Raw genomic sequence first — 17,305 nt, forward strand, 5'->3', positions numbered from 1 at the left:
ACATTGGGTGCATGTGCATGGTTGAGCTCCCATTTTTGAATCCCTGCTCAGGCACTTGCTCCTTTGGGCAAGACCATCACACTACATCTCGATTTACTCATCCATAGAAATGGGACTCATCCTTGGAGAGTTGTTATAAGAAACTATTGAGCCTTGACACTGTGCCAGGCTTCTTATTGCTGTGTTATATCATTTAATCCTCAAAGCAGCCTTATATTGTCATCATCCCCATCTTGAAGATGAAGAAATTGAGGCTCAGAGCAATTAAATAATTTGCTTATAGCCACACACGTAGTAAATGCCAGGACATGGGCAGTCCCAACCTGCCTTAGCACCCAGCCCCTCACCTACTGCACTGTACTCCAGGACAATTAAATGCGATGATTCAGGGAAAGCTTTTGGCACAGTGCTGAAGACAGAGCAAGCACTCAAATAATTGTGTTCATTTTTATTAATAGCAATGATGCTGATGATTTAGTGCAGTTTTATATAAAAGGGATGATACGTCTGGTACATTCTGTGTTATAGCTGCCTTTCTCCCTCAATGAAGAAGACAGCCTCTGAAGGCCATCTTGTCTCCCAAACCAAAGTGGAGGAGATGATGCTTGCCTTCTGCCTTTTATCTTCCCTCCCACGCTGCACTGGGGGCCAGAAGTAGGCTTTGCCATGGAGATATTGGCCCCTCCATCGGGGGTTTCTTTTCAATGTGAGGCCACTTTGAGGACTTCAGAATCTCACACCATGGTCGAGCAGTGAAATTGGCACAAGCTTTCTGAAAGACTGACATCTTTGAACTCAGCAATTCTGCTTCTAGAATCCACAGTTGTGGACATGTGAAATCATTTAGCTGCCAACATATGCATCACAGACTTGTTTTTAGTAACAAAAGAAATGGGATAAATTCAATGTTACATAAAGCCCGCTGTGTTCATACTATGGAGAACTCTGGAGCTACTAAAAATGCTGTGGGGGAAGACCATTCAACAACATTAAAGTCATTCAGGAATATTAAGTGAAAAAATATGTTTAAAACAGTGTCCATTCACCATGTCCCAGATTTTATTGAGTGTCAACCATGTGCACTGCAGTGGTCTAGGAACTTGGGTTACAGGAGTGGGAAAAAACCTGCCTTCCATGAACTTATGTTCTATTGGAGAGAGGGAAATAGATAATAAAATATTTAACAAATAATTGTTAAGTAACATATTAGTGTATTATCTTATAAATAATGAGTTATATATAATTAAACAACAGGTACAGAAAATCACTCTATAGAAATATAGGGAGAGAACGTAAGAGCAAGAGGATAGAATTGGTGGTAGTATTTTAGCTATTTAGTATTTTAGCTAGGGCAATCAAGGAAGGCCTCCCAAAGAGGGTGACATTAGTGCAGAGAGCTCCAAGTTTGTAAGCCAGGCAGGCCACTAGCAGGCTTGACTTTGGGGTACATGGATAGGATCTTGTGGGTAGGCATGTGGGAGTTCCCCCAGTGCCAAACAAGGAGGGCTTCACTGCATGCTGGTAATCCCCTTGTTGAAGTCCGAGTGCCCCTCAAGTAGATTGTTCAATTTTATTAGAGAATTGCTTTCTATTTTTGGCCTAGGACAAAGCATTGTTGGACCAATGTCCATTTCTTTGGGAATAGGGATGGCGCCAAGAGCCCTCATTGTTGTCTACACAACCATTAAATTAGCTTTCTGAATACTGTCTCGTAATCCAGTCCTGCTCTCTGCACCAACTAACTTCGAATTGGACCTCCTATCTCTTCTGTCTGTTTTGCGGGACAACATTCTATTATCTCCATGCTATCACTCACTTTCAGTTTTCCAGAAATCTGTCAAAATCTCTGATTCTGTTCTCCCCCTATTCTTCATTTTTATAGATTTCTTTCCCTTTGGATATCATCTCACATTTCACTGGCATCTGGGAAGGAAGAGCAGCTAAATGTGTGCTTGTTCCTCCATTGAATTAGAAGCATTCATATTCATTTTGCTTTTCCGAATTTTCTAAAATGAGTATGCGTTATTACATTCATAATAACAAAAATAACAACAAAAGCTATTCTTAAAATGAAAAGGATTTAGAAATATGCTCTTATCGGGCAGAAAAGAGAAGAGTCATGTCAGTGTTTTGTAGTGACCATTACAGCCCTGACTAGGAGACTGCTTCCCCACAGTGCTTCAGGAGGAATGAATAAGAGGCTGGAGAACTTGCTGTAGGACCCAGTGTCTCACTTGTGCTTTTTATGCTCCCAAGCTGAATTAGAAATGTTGTTAATGCAGTATGAGGGTCAAATATAAAGCCTGCTCTTATACAGATGTATCAGTTAGTGGCTTCAAATGGCAAGCATTTATCAGCTTGCTCTTTGAATGGCCTCAGTTGATGGTTCTTCTGCTGGTCTTACCTAGGGTCGCTCATGCATCTCCAGTCAAGTGGCAGTCGATAGCCTTCCTCGCTTTCTGGGGTTGGCTGGATATTGGCTGGGGCAAGGAGAGGTGATTTGGCCAAGTGTCTGTTGTCATCCCAAAGGCTAGTTTGGGCTTGTTCACATGGTGATGGGTTGCAGGACTTCCAGGAGCAGCAAGAGAGGAAGGTGCAAGGTCCAAGACTCCACAGTATCACTTCCGCCACTCTCTATGGTCAGAGCAGTTGGCCAGCCCAGATTCAAGGAATAGGGAAATAAACTCCACATCTTGATAGAAGGAGCTACAAAGTATCGTGGCAACCTTTGCAATCCACAATTTAATAATTCTATTTTTTTAATTCAAATTTTCTGTTTTCTAATTCTGTGTTTTCTTCAGGCTTCTGAGAACCCAGTCTCTGGAATGGTTCTACAATAATGTGAAGAGCCGTTTCAAACGCTTTGGCAGTGCCAAGGTCCTGAAGAACCTGTACAGGAAACACCGGCTGGAGAGTGGAGCGTGCTTCGACACTCTAGGTACACTGGGTGCCTGCCATTCTAGGAGTCTGTGGTGGGCTGATGGGATAGAAGAAGGCCTAGCTTAGGGGCCCTGTATGCTGGGGCACACTTAACTGGGACAGAGAAAGTTACTTAAATACCTGGCTCTAGTGAGGAGCAGAAATAGAAGGACATATACCAAAGATTCTAAGTTTTGAGTCTTTTGGTTCCAGCATCCTCACTGGGCTGGATTTGTTAGAAGCTGGGAGGACCAAAGTATTTCTGCAAATTGTGGACATTTTAATTCTGGATCCTTAGAATTTAAAGATCCTTGATCATCTTCCCCTCGTGATTAAAACATTGGAAAGTCATCTTTGGTTGGTTGTGTAGACTAGGTCTGCACTCGGAGGATGTGCCCTCCACTCCCCTTCCTTCCTACTCCAAAATTCTATTCATACCAGGCCCAGAATTTGATGTAATTGGAGAGTTAGGCAAGTATCAGCTTCATCCCAGGAAGCTTGAAGGATGAATCCTACCTATGCTGTTTTTAATCAGTTAAGACAACCAATGTAATTAGAATGAGAAATTATATTCTTTAGTTCTATTAGACCAGCCAATAGAAAGAAATGATTGTCAGAATATGAGCAGCATGTCCTCCAAAAAGGCTGGTTTGTTTTTTTTTTTGTCTAGAGGCAGATTTTTTCATCACTTTGCTGACACAGGTAAATGCTTTTTATCCACAAGAAAGAGGGAAGAAAAAAATCTCATCCATCTCATTTGGAGCTTTTTCACCCTCATTATCTTACATTGTTGTATTCTCAATAAAGTCTGTGGTTGTGTCTTATCTAAAAATGTGCCAGCCACTGAGTCAAGGGGGAAAATAGGATGGAAGCATTCAACACAGAGAATCATTAGGGCCTTTTGTGGAGCTGTTAGAATCTCTGTCTTTCAAACTACTCAGGAAGCCCGTAGCTAAGAGAGCAGTGCCGAAGGTTTCCACATATTATTTTTATCTTCTCTTTATGGATTTTTCTAAAAATTTTTCTCTTGGAATAGAGGCAAAAAAGAAAGCTCTCAAGAAAGTTCCAGCATAGAATTGGCTCACTCATTTGCATCCCATCCTTTCTTTCCTCTCTTTACATCCTCAGGTCTGCTTCATGTACCCCTGTACATGTCACCAAGTTCAGATCTCATAGGGCTTCTCTACTGATTAATGCAAATTGAGGAAAAAAGCAAACGCATGTGGAGAATCCTATAGAACAGAGCACAATTCCTGTTTCTTTCCCTTTCTCCCTAAGGCCCCACAGGGGGAGTAGGTGGATGCAAATCCCAAGTGGGCAAGCTCAGGGCTTTGAAGTTTTCAAGTGCCATTTTCAAAGGAGAATCATTTGCTGGGAACAACTATCTGCCATGATTAAAGCAGATTTGGGTTCTGGGCCCTCTGTGATTCAGCACTTCCTTCATCGGGGCCTCAATCACAGCACTTATCACACTGCATTCAGGTGATGGTTTACAAAGCCGCTCTCCTGCTGGACCATGTGGAGGCGAGAGCTTCCTTATCTCTGTGTTCCCAAAGCGTGTCTCAATGCCTGGAACATCTTATGTCCTCAGTACTATGCTAGTTCAATCTAAAAAGCATTTTGTGGGTACCAAGTCACTTCATAAAAGTATTAGAATCAGTTGCTTTAATATAATTAGTATCTCCATGTAAACTAAGATTTCCTTTTAATAAACATGAAGACAAGCAGACAGGAGACAATTTTTGAGATGGCACTCAAACCTCTAAAGTCATGATCATAAAACAATGAGATTTAGTTTACACACCACTGAAAATTTAGTTACACCTCAAGTATGGAGAAATCTCCAGTGCTTAGGTGGTCTCCTGGCTATGGTGGATGACTGGGGTGTTATTAGCATTAGCTTTTCCTACCACCCAACACCCTTGTGGGGTGTCATCTGCCCTCCTTAATCCTGACTACACATTAGAATCATGTAGGGAGCTTTGAAAAACTCCCAGTGCCCAGGATCACCTTCCACCTCCAGTCAATTACTCCCAAACTTGTGAAGGTGGGCCTGGTACAGGTAGTTTTTAAAGCTCCCTGGGTTATTTTAAGGGAGCGCCAAGCCTGAGAATCTCAGCTAGAACTTCACTATGATTTGTTCGTCAGAGTTCTAAATAGGATGGTCCCATCAACTCCATCTAAGGATACTTATTTGCAGAATTTTGATTGTCAGAACATAATATGCAACATCTCCAGTGTGCACAGCATGTGCTATGCTCCAGGACTCTCAAAACTGCTTTTACCTATGAAACATCCCACTGCACGGACCAGTGTAGTTTGCCGTGAAAACACTCAGTCCATTGAAAATTCATTTGTTCCGCAGAATCTTATGGGTCACCCATCGCATGCACACCTTGCACTGCCATCAGTCTTTCCCTGCCCTCCCAAGCTGGCCTTACTCCTCCTGCAGCCCCATCAGGTGACCAGGTTAGGCCTAAACAGAGACCCATTCGTTTTGTCAGATAAATTTATCGAAGACTTATTCATTCCTTCAGTAAACATTTATTGCACACGTACTATGTGTCCACCTGGTTTAAGAGTTGGGGGTGACAAGACAGGCAAGACCCTGCCATCTCAGAGCCAACATGCCAGTCAAGAAGTCAGATAAATAAGTAAATAAATTTATAAAAAATATAATGTCCAATGGTAATGAGTGCTCACATGGTTTACCTGATCGATCCAGCATGGCATTTTTAGCAATTATCCTACAAAGAAGCACTACATGAAAAGATAAACGTAGCCATTATTAATATACTTAATCTCTAGACAACTGGATGAATAATATATGCTTTTATTTAGTATTGGATAAATAAAATGGGAAAAATAAACCCTGCTTTTGTTTATTAACACTCTGTATCTATTTTTGACATGATTCTTCGAAAAGTCTATGATACCTTTCCTCTGGGATTTGACTGACAAACTTGGTCTTTTGAAAATGCTGAGCCACATGAAATCAGAGGTTCCTCCAGCTCACGAAAGCTATGATGCTGTCGTCTGGCTGCTGTGTCACTGCTTTCCAGAACGGTTCAATTGCTCTGCCCTTGGAAAAATCACATCATCCTAAATAATGATGAAGCTCCCACCAGTAAATTTAAAGGGAAACAGGGAGAGATGTTATACTAGAGGATTTAAAATCATGCAAAACCAGAGCTCATCCTCTGACTGAGACAGCTCAGTCTCCCCAGGTGTTTGCAGATCCTCTCCTCTCTCCTCAGACTCCTCACTGCCCTCCCTGTTCTCTCAGCAGACAGCCTCATGCCCTCCTTCTCAGGGCAGGCAGTGTAGACCAGGCAGGGACTTCCTCGTCAGCCCCCTTCCAGTGCTGTCTGTGGCCATCCACCCCCTTTAGCTGCTGAAGTGGAGCCATCGTCCCCCCTGCTCTGTTGCCTGCTCCTCCCCTTGTTCTCTGCACTTGATCCCCATCACCTTCCAGGAAGGTCTCAAGGTCACTCAGCCCTTCCTCCTTGCTTGTTCAACCTCTCTCTGAGCTGGTTCCTTCCTATTGATTTGTAAACATGCCCAAGTCTCTCCTGTTTCCTAAACCCTTCTGGGACTGCACATTTTCCTCCACTTCCTGCCCTTCCATGCTCTCTCCCATCACAGGTACACTCCAGAGAGCAGCCTGCACTCGTGGCTTCCATTTCCTGCCCTTCCTCACTCTACGCCCACCCTCTCCTCTGTCCAAGCTGTTCTCCACACAGCAGCCAGAGGGCGCTTTTAGAAGCACAGGTCTGGCTGAGTCACTGGCTTCACGTGGCTGTTGGGATAAAGATCCAACATTGATGTGGCCACCCTGACCTGAGCAGTCTCTGTCTTCAGATCATCTCACCCCGTGCTTCCTCTCCTCTCTGCAGCCCAGCCGCACTGCCTCTTGTTAGGTCCCCAGATGCACCCTACTGCCCCTACTGCCTGTCCCTCTGCAAGCCGTTTGCTCTGCCCTGGACTGTCTCCCACCTCCCCACCCCGCCTTGGCTGGTTACTCACTGTCTGGGTCAGTCTTCCCTGCTGAACACTTTCACTATTCTGTGAACCACCCAATCAGAGCACTTAACATAGCTATAATTTTACATTTGTTTATATAAACTTTTGATTAATGAATTCTCTCCCACTAGACTATCAAGTTTGTCAGGACAGCAAGGGTTTCTGGCTTTGCTCACTGATGTACCCTCACACCCAGCCCAGGGCCAGGCACCTGATAGGTGCTCATGGATATTGCACTTAGATGTATAGCCTGGGAACTGAGGAGGTGACTTAGCCTAAAGCCTTATTTTATAAAAGTGAGGAAACTGAGACCCAGAGAGAGAAAGTAACTTCCTCAAAGTCATAGACCTAGTGTAAGTGGACTTCAGGCCTTTGGAAAGTCTGGTAAAAAAACGCAAACACAGGGGCTGGCCCTGTGGCATAGTGGTTAAGTTTGGTGCATTCCGCTTCGGCGGCCCAGGTTCACAGGTTCAGATCCCAGGTGCGGACCTGCACCACTCATCAGCCATGTTATGGCAGCAACCCACATATAAAATAGAGGAAGATTGGCACAGACGTTAGCTAAGGGCTAATCTTCCTCAGGAAAAATGAAAAACACACAAACACAGAGAATGGTATATGGTCAGAGTGAATTACCATGATAGGCTGCAAACCAACAACTTGTTTCATAAAAGTAGCAGCCTACTAAACCTGCTACAAATACCTACAGCAATTACCTTTAGAGTTCCCACGTGGGACCCCCCCCATGACAACCCATCCAAGGAAGCGCTGGGTATATTATATGTATCAAAGGCCTATTTTGACTTGTCATCAATGGCATTTGCCCCCTTTTGAGCTAAGGTATGTTGAACCATGTTTATTTTCTTGGTTCTCTTAAACAATGTTTTCCACCAGCATCAAATTCAATAAATTTTTTTTGAGCCACCTGCTGTGTAGGTGCTATTTTAGGTACTGGAGATACAATACAGTGATTAAAAAAAATCTGTCTTCCCCATCTTTAGAGATCTCATTTGGTGAAATAATATGTGAACACATATAATAAAAATCTCCAATTTAAAAACGGCTTAGCCAACTGCTCTTCTCAGCCTGGAACGCAGACAAGCGTTGTGTGTTCAACTGAGAGAAGACCAGAGAAGAGGCAGTGGACCTTAAAAGATCAAAAGCCATGGCTTACCTTGTCTCAGTCTGGGTTTGCTTCACATGGACTCTCTTCTGCAGAAGAGAATGATGGCAGTTAAATCCTTAGCTAAAGGCAACTGTTTGGGTCAATGCCATGGACTGCCTCTAAAGACCAGAATGCACTGTCTCATCACCCATCATGAGGAGAGTGCTCTTGTTATTCTTTTTTTTTCTAGTAAGGAAACTGAGTGTCAGAGAGATTAAGTAACTTGCTCAAGGTCACACAACTAGTAATTTGCAGGTCCAGGAACTGACCTCATATGTCTCTGACTTCAATCTATTGTTCTGTCTTTGACTCCACATTGCCTCCACAGAAGGTACTGGAAAGTTGGAGATGGCAGCAATGCTACACTGGGAATCAGTGTGAGAAGAAAAATGTGGTTGGTCAAAAATTGTAGCATTGCTATGGAACCCAGTGATTCCCTAAACCTATTTGCAAGGCTAACTTAATCAAAGTGGGCAATGGTGATCTGCCAGTTCAGTGACACAGTGCGTGAATGCTCACTGAAGACATTTGATAATCATATTCTCCCCCAACTCTCCTCTAGGAGGAAGCTTTTTTGAGGTGAACCTGGAGAATGAAGGAAGTATTTCAGGCAGTGATTCGACATTTTATAGACAGTCAGAAGGTAAGGTTGCTTAAGAGTTTACAACTAATGGGAAGTTGGAGGAATAGAAACACCTTCAGATCCTGTCAGGTTCTCCCAATTGTATAGTAACTGCTGGATGCAACTATTTATTGCTGTGTGGGAGTCTGCATGGGTCTTCTTGTTGTTGCCATTTGTGTGAATCCATCATCAAAATAGGTGAATATATCCAAGGCGTGGCCTAGAGAAGTGCATTCGCTACCTAATCGCTAGATACTTTATGATCAGCTAGTGGGTGTTCTAGTTGGAATATGACAATCAATACACTTGTGCAACTCATCTTAAAATATTCTTATAAAGCATGTATCACTTACTGATTAACTTCTACTTTTTTATAACAATATAATAGTCCCCTGAGAGCAGAGGTTAAAAGCAAAGCAAATTTCTAGTTTCAAATAAAACTTTCTCCAACACCCCAGCTCCTTCTCCAAAGTACTGGGCGTTGAGAACCGGTTCCTCCTGAGTGGCCCTGCTCCTGTGGCCCACACAGCTCTTCCACACTCTCTCTGTTCTCTCTTTGGGGGCCTTCTCATGAAGGTCTTGTCCTCTGTCATCCTTGCTGCTTGCAACTTCTCCCTGGGCTACCACACACAGTAGCCTGGGTGTGCCTCCATCTGCTGCTCAGCCTGAAATGCCCAGCCCTGGTTTCAGCCCAGAGTTCTAGACGCAGATTTCTGATGCTTGGCCATCCGGACCTGTAGATCCTCCAGGGATCTTTAACTCAGCGCGTCCTAATCAAGCTCCTCAGCCGCGTGGGCCCACCAGCAAGAGGTATCTTTCCCTCAGTCCCCCTCCCTGTGTCCACCCCGTCAAACGTGTTCCTGTCACCCCTGTTTCCACGCCTTTCCTTTTCTTTCCATTCTGAGGCCCACAGCCTGAGCACCTTCCTGCCACAGCTCTCCTACATTAATATCAATTTCAGTGACCAGCTGTATCCGTCAGTGTTTTCCAGAGAAACAGAACACACACAGAGACACACAAACAAAGAGGTTTATTTCATTTTAAGTATTTGGCTTACACAATTGTGGAGCCTTTTTTTTTTTTTAATGGAATAACAAAATAAAAGTTTATTTTATTAGAATTAGGAATGTTCTTTCCCTCTGGGCAACCTGAACAGTTCAGCTAAAATCAAAATCTGAGAACAATTATTTCCAAAGCACAGGGTGCTCTCTGCACAAAATTACAGGGTTAGGAGCATTTAATGGATTTATTGATTGTCTCACCAGCCCATCCCTCCCATCCCTCAAGTGCTCTGTACTGGGATTTGTAGCCCAAAATCTGTAGAGTAGGTCAGCAGGCTGGAAACGCAGGCAGGAGTTGATGCTTCAGTCTTGAGGCAGAATTTCTTCTCTGGGAAACCTCAGTTTTTGCTCTTCAGGCCTTTCAACTGATTGGGTGAGGCCCACCCACGTTTTTGAGGGTGCTCTCCTTTACTTAAAGTCAACTATTGTAGATGTTAGTCATATCTAAAAAATGCCTTCATAGCAACATCTAGATTAGTGTTTGATGAAATGAGTGGGTACTGTAGCCTAGCCAAGTTGACACATAAAACTAACCATCCCACCATCTAACTGGTCCTCTGAACTTGGATCATTCTGCCTCTGCCTTCTTAGCCTTCCTCCATGCCCTTGCCAGTTTTTCTCTCTGAAACACCAACCTAAGACTTCACTTTCAGCCAAAATATCTTCAGTATTCCCCTTCACCCTCATCCAAAAATCATAAACATATCATTCAAAGTCTTTCTGATTGTGGCTCCAGGCTCTTCCTTTCCAGGGATCTGTGGAACCTGATAACTATCCCTATCACAGGATCCACTGCACGCCTCTGAGCAGTTACTTATGCACCGGATCACTCAATAGCTTGGAAGACACATGAGAGTGTGGAATCACCTTGTCCTTCAGGGCATCACTGAGCCCTCACAGAGCCTAGCACTCAGGAGGTACTTGGTAAACTTTGATTCAGTGAGAATTTGTGGGGCACCTCCTCCGTGAAAACTACGTTGATTGAGATCTTGAAGAAGAGAGATAAGAGATATGATGTCTATCTCCAGGGAGCACTTAGTGTGATGACAACTTAAATTTTATAGACTCTACTTAGAGAAACATTGGACAAACTGTGTGTTCAGTCAGCCACCCTGGGGTGTACAGAGCCTTGAGCTGATTTCGTCTCCACCGTGACTATTACAGCCGGCCTGCAATGTACTCATCAGCTGGCTACATCGCTTTGACCTTAACTGGGTTGGTTTTGGATATTTTATTATGTTTGCCAGATGCCACTTTCTGTACACATTTGTGTCTTTAGGAGCCTAAGAAGCTTGAATTAAGTTTTTTATTTGAAGGATTGATTAATTAATTGATGTATTTACACCTTCTCTCGTTTTACAAAGATTTTGAGGCAGCTTTCAGGAGATTTGCATGTGTTAAATAGTGCATGACTAACAGATTATAAATGGAAACAAGAAGTTGAAATTGGGGAAAAGGAGACCCAGGTACGCAGTCCTTGCAGACCTACGTTTCTGTTTCTGACGTGAGTTGGGCTCCTAAGACAAACTGAGAGAGGATAATAGAAATTCTCACTTTCAAGTAAGAAGCAAAAATCTACTACCTCAGGGCAGCTGAGCTCTTCCAAGCACTTAGCTCCAAAAAAAATTTTGTCACCTGCGGAAGTCCTTTGATTTGAGGACAATTCCTCTTGTTTGTTGCCATATGCAAACAATATGTTCACTAAAAATATGATAGCATTATTTTTGAAAATCATGTTAGATTGTACTTATCTCATGTTTGTGGTTAAAGTCAAGGGCTTTGGAGACAGAGAGTCCTGAATTCAAATCTCAGCTCTCTTACTGTCTCACTCTGTAACCTTGGGCAAGTTATTTGACCTCTCTGTGCTTCAGTTCTCTCATCTGTAAAATGGTCCCTACTCAGTAGATTGTTGTCAGGATTAACTGTGATCATGTTTGTGATGCTCGGCCCAAGCATGGGGTGGAACTCAGCAAGGCTGGCCAGTGTTATCAATTATTAGACTGGTTTAAAGTCTAAAAAATTCTTCCATGGATTTTGTATTTGCATTAAACTACACGTACAGCCCAGTGCCCTTAGAACATTTAATAACTTTCATCCCTATAATGACAAAGATACATTATATGCACAAAATAAACATAATCTTTATCTGAGAAAGTAGATGAAGAATCATTATTTCTTTAAGTCCTTTTGTTCAGTTGTCATTAAGTCACTCTGTGTGCCTGGAGCTACACTGAGTGTTGGGGCACAGCAGTGACTGTGATCCAGTCTTGCTCTCTGAGAATGACCTGTGGGAGGGGGCGGAGAGGTGGAGCCTTTCCAGCTCTGATGGAACTAGCCCAGAGCCTCAGATGGACTCCAGCCAAAGGTGCAGGAGGGAGCTGAGGTTTTTCAGAGAACGAACCCTTGGGCCAAGCCTTGGGGTCCCCAGGAACCAGCCCAGTTACAGAGCAGGGGACCAGAGGGAGGAGAAACAAGACAATGGAGTCATGATGGTAGCTCTCAAAGAATCTCAAATAATTTATTGTGTCTGGGGCGGGGATGAGAATGACGAGTGGGTGGCAGTGAGGCAGGGGTGAAGGGCAAGGGGCTTTTGTGCCAGGATGAGCAGTGTGGGACTTATCCCAGAGCCCTGAAAGATTTAAGCAGAAGAGCTTAAAGTGGAACAACCGTTTTACTTGTCATTTCCTTTCAGAAAGTGGTCTGTGTTCTATTTCCTGTCTAGGACATAGCATGATGGACACATTGGCTGTCGCCCTACGGGTGGCTGAAGAGGCCATCGAGGAGGCAATTTCTAAAGCAGAAGCCTATGGGGACAGCCTGGTATGGCCCCCCTTCTCCTTTCTGGGGGAAGATGTGAGTGGGGTCCTGGCTGCCAGGAGAAAATGGAGGTTGTTGGGAAACCAACGTCCACTAGCCATCCTTGATTAGAGCGGTGTCCAACCTCCCCCTGCATTTGTGGTCAGGACTCCCAAGAAAGTGATTGCCAAGTCCCCCAAACCCACCCATATCACGTGGCCATTCTCTTCCCTCCCTCCGCAGGACAAGCAGAATGAGGCCAGTTACCTGCGGGACCACAAGGAAGAGCTGACTGAGGAACTGGCCTCAACTATCCTGCAGAAGGTAGGTGGGCCCTGGCATCCGAGGACTGCAGTTTACCATCTGGTGGGACCAGGGCCTCTGGTGAGCTGAAAAGCAAACATGGGCACTGCTGTTGCCTTGGGCACCATTTCTGTGCCTTGTCCCTTTTGCCTTTTGTGCTCTGGGGGCCAGTGCAGACGGACTGCATTGTAATACCAAATCTAAGCTGTGTGGATATGGTTGACTTTAGAGACTGAGCCAGTGGGTGAGGAGCCAGGAACTCAGCCCTGAGCAGGCTACTCACTGGCTTCCCATTTCCTAGCTTTTGTGTGTGCGCGTGTGTGTGTGTCCTCTTCTCACACTTATCAGATAGCTTCTTGCTGAAGAAGCTTTGCAGTCACCCCTTGCTACCTCTGTGCCCCAAATTGTCGCTTACATGGTGTATCAATTAATTACTGCTGAGAAGACAACCACCCCAGAACTCTGTGGCTTTAAACAAGGATTATTTCTATGTTCCACAGCCAATTCTCTGACACCCACTGTGTGTCCTACAATTTAATCCAATTTTGACACTAACTACTCCGAGTTAGCACAGACCCCACAAGTTAAGGGCTCACTCCCACAAGACTGCCCCCCATTCAGACACCAGCCGCAAGTCTCAGGTTTCTCCAAGTTACTGCGCTTGTGTCCAGCCTAGTACAAATTCGGATTCCCATGAGCCCCTCAGGTTAGATAATTTGCTAGACCAACTCACAGAACTCAGGAAAGCATGATACTTACAATTACCAGTTTATTATAAAGGATACAAATGAATAGCCAGATGAAGAGATACACAGGGCCACAAGGTCTGGGGAGGGGTTGTGCAATGCTTCCATGCCCTCTCCGTGCCCGCCACCCTCCCAACACATCACTGTATGCACCAGCCAGGAAGCTCTCTGAGCCTCATGGCTTCAGAGTTTTTATTGAGGTTTCATTAAGTAGGCATGATTGATTAAATCATTGATCACCTGATTGAACTCAATCTCCAGTCTCTCTCCCCTCCCCAGAGGTTGAGGGTGGAGCTGGAAGTTCCATGGTTCACATGGTTGGTTTTTCCCACCCACATGACCAGCCTTTATCTATCTAGTGGCCCTGGCCAGGAGTCATCTTATTAGCATAACAGAGATAATCCTATCATTCAAAGAATTACAAGGGTTTTTGAAGCTCTGTGCCAAGAACCAGAGTCAAAGGCCAAATATATTTTTTATTATACCACAATTTCTTTCTTGCTCATGCACTGCAATGACTCCCTCTCAAGCTGTGGGTTGGGACCAAGTCTGTGTAATGTGTCTACTCTGGGGCCCGGCTGAAGGCACATCTGCTACTCATGGCTGTGACAAAAGCACAGAGAGCCAGAGGAAGCCAGTGATATCTAGTAAGGCCTAGGCTCAGCCCTGACACTCAGTTACGACTCCCTCCTCACGTGTGATTGGCCAAAGCAAGGCGCCCAGTCAGCCCAAAGACAAGCATGGAAAGTATATTCTCCATGTACTGGGAGCTGCAGAGTCACACAACAAAGGGCTGTATACAGGGAGCATTGAACAAATTCAGTCTTCGCCCTTGGTCACAATAATTATGTCCCTTCCACATGCCATGTACAGTCACCCCACTCAAAGACCCCCACATGTCTCATCCAATCACAGTTCACAGTATATTTGATCCAGATTCAGTTCCTTTTAAGCTGGAAACCTATGAACTAACCAAACAAGTTATCTTCCCCCAAAGACCCAACACACAATGCTGGATCATAGACGGGAAAATAGCACTAACCCACTCATCTGCAAAGATGGAGGCACAGGAGGTCACTGGGCCACTGCAATTCTGAAATCCCACTGGGTACACGTGACCAGGTCCCCTCTCTGGAGGGCATGTACCTTGATTAGGCCCTGGGTCTATCCCATGTCACCTCAGTTCATGCTCTCCTTGGGTGTCAGCCTTCCTCTTCATCATCCTGTCTAGTCTAAAAAGGCATTGAAGAATATGCCCATCTTGGTGGCTCAGCAATTTTCTCAGCTACTTCCTCTCTGTAGGATGTTGGGAACCTAGAGACCTTTGTGCAAATGGACTCATTAAGTCCAAATGGCTGTGCCCCAAATAGTAAGTGGTACAAATGAGGTAAAGCCATCCCTAATGACTCTTGGTATCTCTCCCCTCCTTGTGGCTTCCAGAGGCTTCCTAAAATTGGGATTTACAATCAGAGACTCTGGGTTTGAAATCCAGCTCCACTATTCACGAGCTGTGTGGCATTAACTGATAACTTAACCTCTCTGAGCCTGTTTCCTTATCTGTAAAATGGAGAGAGTTGTAGTATGTAGCTCTTAGATTTATTTTGAGGATTAAATGAGGTAAAGCATATCAGGTACCTAAGACAGAGTCTGGCACATGGTAGGCACTTAATAAATAGAAGAAGTTGTTAACATCATAAAAGGATTACGTGTAAAGTGCTGTAGAATCTTCAGGGTTACAGTTGTGCTGTTTTATCCTAAGGCAGATCTGAAACAGGCTGGTATTCCATTGAAACTAAGCTCTTACGTGGCTAAAAAAATCCCACATATAGTCCCAGTTACCCACATGGCCTCCAGAGGCCTCTCTGCTAACGTGCTCCCTCTTGTCACCCACCCCCTCCCCAGATCATAAGAAAACAGAAGAGCAAAATCGAGCCACAAGTGGAAGAAGAGCCAGAGTGGTCACAGCCCCAGAGCTGCAGTGCCAAGGTGGCTGACGAGGGGACCACAGCCTCTGCAGGAGGTCACCGAGCTTCCGCCACCCTCTGGGTGAGTCCCCAAGCAGTGCCGGCCACCCGCACACAGGTGTCCTGCATGTACTCCCCATAGAAATGGGGACACCATGCTTCACCATCTGTCATTGACTCATGTGCCCACCAGACGGCATAAAGGTTCCCAAAGGGCAGGGGGAGAAGCTGAGAAAGTATATGTGAGTATGTGAGTGGGGACCAGGAGGATTGAGAGAGACTAGTGGAGGATACAGACGCACTAGTGGAGAGTATGGAGGTGGGTTTTACACAGAGACCAATTTAGGAGAAATAAAGATGCTAATAGGCATTTTTTAAATTCATTCTAAAAAAGTTGTACTGAATCCTGTGAAAAAAATAGCTTTATAAGGGCCATGTGTATTCTTACAGCTTAGAGCACTTGCTTTACTGAAACAGAAGTGACAGCGAGAGAATTGCCACTGCCCTTTGAGCCACCAAAACAGTCACATCTAGACATGGTTGGGAGGTGGTGATGTGGGTCAACCTTTTTGTCTGTCACTCTGAAATTAAGCCAAGGGTGGAGTCACAAAGCACAGTGTCCTTCCTGTGACCCAAGGGTCTGAGCCTGCCGTGTCTGCAGCAGAGTCACCAAGCCTGTAAAATCCTTGGTTATTTAAGTAGCCCCAGCAGAGGATATGCAGATGCTGGGAGTGGAGGAGATACAGGCTAAGACTGTGGAGCTGGGCCTTCTGTGCGAGCTTCAGCGTGGCAGAGGGGGCTGGCCGGCAGGGCTTGTGTTCTGTCAGCTGTCAGTGCCCACAGAATAGCATGGGGCACCAGACAGGGCAACACACAGGTGCGATTGAAAACTGGAAAGTCAGACATGGGAAGAGCAACGCCAGGTGTTTATCCCGCTCCTCCTAGGGATCAGTGGCCTTCCATGAACAGACTGAGAGGTGTGCAGAGCAGCCACATGGTAGACATGCAGTTCCAGAAGTGATGATCAGTGGCCTCACCTGCATAATCTCTCCCTGTGTCCTCACAGCTGCCAGATGCACGGGGGCAGCAAGGAGTGGCTTTATCAGAGATTTAGCTTCATTGATTTATTGGCAGAACCTTTCCTTGTCAACATGCTGTCATCTCGTTTTACTGCTGTTGTCATGGCTCGGCACCAAGGAGAACAGAATAAAGAGAAGCCTCAGTCCCTGCCCTCCAGAACTTTGTAGTCTGATTAGCAGATCAGGAGGGGATACGAGACAGTTCACAGTGGAGTGCTCAGTTGAAAGGTTGAGACTGGTAGTAGAACTGGAATCCAGAGGAGGGAGGGCCCCCCGCAGCAGTGAGGGGGCGAGTGACCTTCACATAGGCTGCCAGTCCGACATTTCACTCACTCAGCCCCGCAGTCCCGGGTTGCAGGCTGCATGCATGCACGGCGTTGCCCTGCATTTGGGGAATCTTTCTGAAGTATTTCCTGCAAACTACAAGAGTCAAGTTTGGGGGCTCTAGGAGGTCGAAATCCCCGCTGCACCCCAGACTCAGCCAAGAGCCGAGGGGTCAGAGGCAAGTTCAGGGAGCCTGGGCTCTGCCTCTGGCACTTCTAGGGGTGGGATTCTGGATTTTTCCTTGAGCAACTGTTTAGTTCCTGTCTGTAAAATAGCCATGATAAGGCCTGCCCCAAAGGATGG

At 45.1% G+C, this 17,305-nt stretch overlaps 1 protein-coding gene across 3 annotated transcripts in view; it reads left to right on the top strand.

Moving 5' to 3' along the window:
* The window catches only part of MYRIP (myosin VIIA and Rab interacting protein), a 347,012-nt gene that overhangs the window by 256,280 nt on the left and 73,427 nt on the right, over positions 1 to 17,305 (top strand). For all 3 annotated transcript variants that reach the window (XM_058555496.1, XM_058555498.1, XM_058555497.1), the window contains exons 4-8: positions 2,802 to 2,938; positions 8,670 to 8,750; positions 12,513 to 12,610; positions 12,830 to 12,910; positions 15,538 to 15,681. In XM_058555496.1, coding sequence (XP_058411479.1) covers positions 2,802 to 2,938; positions 8,670 to 8,750; positions 12,513 to 12,610; positions 12,830 to 12,910; positions 15,538 to 15,681 — 541 coding nt within the window. The remainder of the gene's footprint in view (positions 1 to 2,801; positions 2,939 to 8,669; positions 8,751 to 12,512; positions 12,611 to 12,829; positions 12,911 to 15,537; positions 15,682 to 17,305) is intronic.

Source organism: Diceros bicornis, chromosome 2 (assembly GCF_020826845.1).
Source record: "Diceros bicornis minor isolate mBicDic1 chromosome 2, mDicBic1.mat.cur, whole genome shotgun sequence".
In the NCBI taxonomy this organism is placed as follows: domain Eukaryota; kingdom Metazoa; phylum Chordata; class Mammalia; order Perissodactyla; family Rhinocerotidae; genus Diceros; species Diceros bicornis.